Source organism: Ricinus communis, chromosome 8 (genome assembly GCF_019578655.1).
Source record: "Ricinus communis isolate WT05 ecotype wild-type chromosome 8, ASM1957865v1, whole genome shotgun sequence".
Lineage (NCBI taxonomy): Eukaryota > Viridiplantae > Streptophyta > Magnoliopsida > Malpighiales > Euphorbiaceae > Ricinus > Ricinus communis.
In genome coordinates this window covers 174,360-179,209 of record NC_063263.1, presented here as the reverse complement: position 1 = coordinate 179,209, position 4,850 = coordinate 174,360, and the positions used below count along the sequence as shown (strand labels likewise).

The following is a 4,850-nucleotide window of genomic DNA, read 5'->3' as shown; positions in this document are numbered from 1 at the left end:
GGAGAATGTTGGCTTGCCAGTTGTTGCATGCAGTTGTAATTATGATTCTCTCTCTTTTTGCTTTTTAATCTGCAATTTATTTGACCTTCTATTAAAAGTTCCTCTTCTGCCATCGGGAGCCAAAGCCACTACCCCATTTTACACCATAGACATCATTCTTCTCCATCATTTTTTTTTATCAATATATCATCTTTAATTGCTCTTACCTCACTTAAAGTACTTATCATGATATATGACAGTGTTGAAACATTGAAAAAAAATAATTAACGCAATTGTAAAAGCAAGGTAATTCAAGATTTTCTCTTTTCAGAAAAGAAAGTGAAATATAAAAAACTGAGAATGATAGCAAGGTTAATATCATAGTTTTAGTAATTGATTGCTTGGAATTTCGTATCCGCATTCTCATACTCTTTCTTCTTTGCACTGAGTACCTTTGTAAATAATCTTAGTTGGGTTGGTGATGGGTCTTAGGACATTGACGAGAGAGTTTGAATATAACATCCCTACTCAAGCGTTTAATAAACTTTTGATAAGTAACAGTTCAAAATCCTTGATGCATTAAAATTTTTTTGCACTCACATCTTGAAATATGTCTAACTAGTTATTCACGAATTGATAAAATTTTTCTTTGGTTAACAAAAACTATAGAAAGAAAATCCCTGGGATTTTTTTTGGATAAATATAAATTCATGAACTGAATAAGAAAGAAAAAGAAAAAGAAAAAATATATATAAAGAGAGTATAAAGTCATGGAATGCACTCTTTTGCCATATCAAATAAATAAACAGAAGTTTATACCGTTTATATTTTAAACATATGGAAGGACCTAGTTGATAGAAAAAACTAATTTTGTATTTAACTGCTTTAAAAAATAGTTGAAGAGCAAATTTTCTCCTCACTATAAATATGAAGGGCAAAAATGCACCTTCTTCCCTCATGTACACTCGCGTATCTTACAACTTCTAGCTCAAAACCCATTCAAATTCCACCATATGTCCACCAGCTCTTCTAATCTACCAGTTGTAATCCCAACACTTCCAAACCATATCAACCTAAACATTTTAGCCATAATCCCTCATTCTCACCACCCACTTCTTTCTTTAGTCTCAAAATCTTTACACTCTCTCTTATCTTCTCTCTAAAGCAAGGTTGTAACTTGCTTTCTCTCTCTTTACAGAAATTATTATAAGATTTTTAATCTATTTTTTTAAATTATGGTGAGAATTATATAAACTTAAATTTATTATTTTTTAATCTATTATTTTCTCTTTCATCGCTAATTTTATATAAGAATTATATAAATTTTTCTCCATCTAGCCGTTGTTGAACCATCGGTAAATTGTTACAAATTAGCAACAAATCATATTTGTAGTTAAATTTCGTCACTTGATGCAGAGGTTTTTACAGTGATATTTATTTTAAAAGTTGTTGAGCTAGTTACTAAGCTATTGCATCTCACGGTTTTCTTGAATTGCACAATTTTTTTTTGTTTATAATTAGTTATGACGATGACTTATACAAAAGTGTTAAGTTATGATAAACCTTACTATTTTATCTCTAATTCGTATCGTTACGTTAATATATCTTGTTAGATATATTCATTAAGTGTTCATTATTATGTAATTATTGAAATATTGCAGCTTGTACTATGAAAGTTATTGTAGTCCATAATATTATTTGATACAAAATACTGATTCTTTACTGTGCTAATATGTAATATTATATATATTACATTTGTTTATGTATAACTTTTATAAATGTTATATTTAAATAATAATTTTTAAGACTATAATTAATTTTAGTTGATATTTTATTAATTAAATAATAATCTTAATATTTAAAATAATAATATTAATTATATTTTTATTATTAATTTATTAAATTAACTAATATGTTAATTAATAATACTTAAAAGATATATTTAATACTGACTTAAATTATTTTATCATTAAAAACATAATCATAAGTGTAAATTTTGACTTGATAATTTACTCAACTTGATAATTTTATGAAAGTTTTAAAATAAAATAATACTTAAAAATAAATTACTATATTGAAAGAATAAAACTTACACATTAGATTTAGGAATAAATATAAAATATATAATTTATTTAATAATCTACGTCAATTTATTTATATAAAAAATTTATAATTTTAATATTTCAAGTTAAAAAAATATTAAAATAAGAATAATAGTAATATTTAGTGACTGCGCAGGCACACGCGAGTAAAATCAGAAACACAAAACTGGGATTAAAAGAGAAAAAGAACTCTTCAAGAAAAAGAAAAAAAAGACTAACCAAATAAATAAAAAAAATAATTAAGTCAAATACAATAAATCATAAAACAGCATCGGAGAGAGCAAAATGCAGATCCGCTAAAACCAGAATTTCTGATTTGTGGTAATATCGTACAAAAGTTTTACCTATGCCAATCTCCATCAAAGCGACCACCAGCAGCAGCAGCGAACTTAAATCGTTAAACCCTTTAATCCCCAAATTCCCTCGAAACTCACCACCCTCTTCTCCCTCCTTCCTAAATCTCCGTTTGTCTAAACCCAGTTCCTCTACCACTACCGTCGCCGCCATGAGAGGCCTCATCTCTAGCGCTAAACTCTTTACCACCACTAGGACCAGAATTCCCATGTTGTCAAACCCTTCAATTAGGAACACGCGGGCGTACGGCCTGGTCCCGATGGTGATAGAGCACTCGTCTCGAGGAGAGAGAGCGTATGATATCTTCTCTAGGCTTCTAAAAGAGCGAATTGTGTGCATCAATGGTCCAATCAACGACGACACTGCCCATGTAGTTGTGGCTCAGCTCCTTTTCCTCGAGTCTGAGAACCCTTCTAAGCCCATCCATATGTATCTCAACTCCCCTGGTGGCCAAGTCACTGCTGGTTCACTTTCCATTAACCCTTTATCTTTTTATTATTATTTACTTATTATTGTTATAATTACTATGATTTTCTTTTTCTTTTCTTTTTTTTCCATCTGGACCCATTTTATGAATCTTATTATGTAATTGGATTGAATTGGAGTGAGAGCTCTTTTCTTTTTATGCTATTGTTATGTGCTACTTGTGTTTGTGAAAATTTCATTAAAAAGAAGTTGAGAAAATATGAGATTGTCTTTTGATTTTGGCGCATGTTAATGACTTCATTACATTGCTCAAGTTTTGTTATTATTGTTTAAGCTTGCAATGTTAACAGTTCATCTTATTCGTTTAATTTCAGCTATTGTAATTTTGTGGTGGTCATGATGAACTTTTCAAATGTTGCCATAATTTTGAAATTACCCTTAGCTGTTTCGTTATTAATATTTTTTTGCATGTCAAATATTCCATTGCGCCGATTAGAATCTAGTCCTAATCTAATTTCAGCTGACTATTTATATTCAGCATTTGAAGGGTTTTGGATGATCTTCTATCTCTGAGATATTATGATGATAATGTTGATTGTTCTATTCTTTTCTACAGGTCTTGCTATTTATGATACAATGCAGTATATAAGGTCTCCAATCAATACCATTTGTTTAGGCCAAGCTGCATCCATGGCTTCTCTCCTTTTGGCTGCAGGTGCCAAGGGTGAGCGCAAGTCGCTTCCTAATGCAACAATCATGATTCATCAGCCATCAGGTGGTTACAGTGGGCAGGCAAAAGATATGACCATTCACACGAAGCAGATAGTTCGAGTTTGGGATTCATTGAATCAGTTGTACTCGAAGCATACTGGGCAGTCAGTAGATGTGATTCAGAAGAATATGGATAGAGATTACTTCATGACCCCGGAAGAGGCCAAGGAGTTCGGTATAATTGATGAGGTGATTGATCAGAGACCAATGACTCTGGTGGCTGATGCAGTTGGCAGTGAAGGTAAAGATAAGGGTACAGATTAGGAAGATAAGGGTAAGATTTAGGGGAAGCTTTTCATGTTTTTGAATTTTGCATCTGCTTTTCTTTTGATTTATCAATGATTAAATTTCCGGATTTAGTTGATTCTCAAAATATGTTATTCTGTTTGGTTGTTTAATTCGAGATAATCTTGTTCATTGAGTCGTCATTTCTCTTTCAGTCTATAAATGTGATATATGGATTATAACTGAATCAAAAATGGCTTAGGTAATATTTAGAGGCCTTGCATCCATATGAACTCTTTCCATTCATCTTGCATGGAAATATTTTAAGACAACCTCACAACTTCAAAACATGAAGTCGACTCACTGTCGCCTTCCTCTGCTTTCTAAGTTTGCTTCTCTTCTCTTTTTTATTTTTAGTATTCTGACTGTCATTAATATATATTCAGTTGATCCATGTTTTCTTCAATCTTTACTTCATTCAAGTATTCATAAAACTGATTTGGATCAGAGGGGCTACTGCTGGCCTTTCTAAAGTAAACACGTTAGCTACAGAACCTGTTGGGTCCAGGCTGGTGGTTATGAGAGAGAAAAAACTGAGAAAACCGGTAGAAACTAAACTGAGAAAATTGGTTAATCGAACCAATTGATTTGGTTTAAAAGAACATTTCTATTGAAATGGTATATAGTTTTGTTTAGGGGATTAATAATTTATATTCAAATATGAATCAATAATTTAACAATAATTAAGGGTATTCCTTTTTGTTTGTCATGAAAAATTAATCGAGATTTGGTCTGCCAAAAGATGTGGAAAAATCATATTGACTCGAGCAGCCTTTCTATACAGGAAGAAGATTTGCTGGATCAGAGTAAAAAGAAGATTAAGAGACAGAATTCTGTAAGCGCCTCTCTTCCAAGGGATGTTAGTCAAGTGTTAGAAATAGATTTGGAGATGGTAGATTAGGATTTTGTTGTTTACGATAATGGAGATGCTTG

The 4,850-nt window shown here is 31.3% G+C and overlaps 1 protein-coding gene across 1 annotated transcript; it reads left to right on the top strand.

The window, feature by feature from the left end:
* The first annotated feature begins 2,260 nt into the window (after window positions 1–2,260).
* LOC8271879 (ATP-dependent Clp protease proteolytic subunit 2, mitochondrial) lies at window positions 2,261–4,060 on the top strand. Its single transcript, XM_002523722.4, has 2 exons — window positions 2,261–2,899; window positions 3,478–4,060. Exons 1-2 carry the CDS (start codon window positions 2,428–2,430, stop codon window positions 3,894–3,896), a joined length of 891 nt encoding a protein of 296 aa, XP_002523768.1. The 5' UTR covers window positions 2,261–2,427; the 3' UTR covers window positions 3,897–4,060.
* Window positions 4,061–4,850: the final 790 nt, after the last annotated feature.

Bases quoted from the DNA above. Each gene is read 5' to 3' on its own strand.
- LOC8271879 (XM_002523722.4), top strand. From the start codon at position 2,428: ATGCCAATCTCCATCAAAGCGACCACCAGCAGCAGCAGCGAACTTAAA. The intron at 2,900-3,477 runs GTTCACTTTCCA...TCTTTTCTACAG, and splicing joins TGGTGGCCAAGTCACTGCTG to GTCTTGCTATTTATGATACA.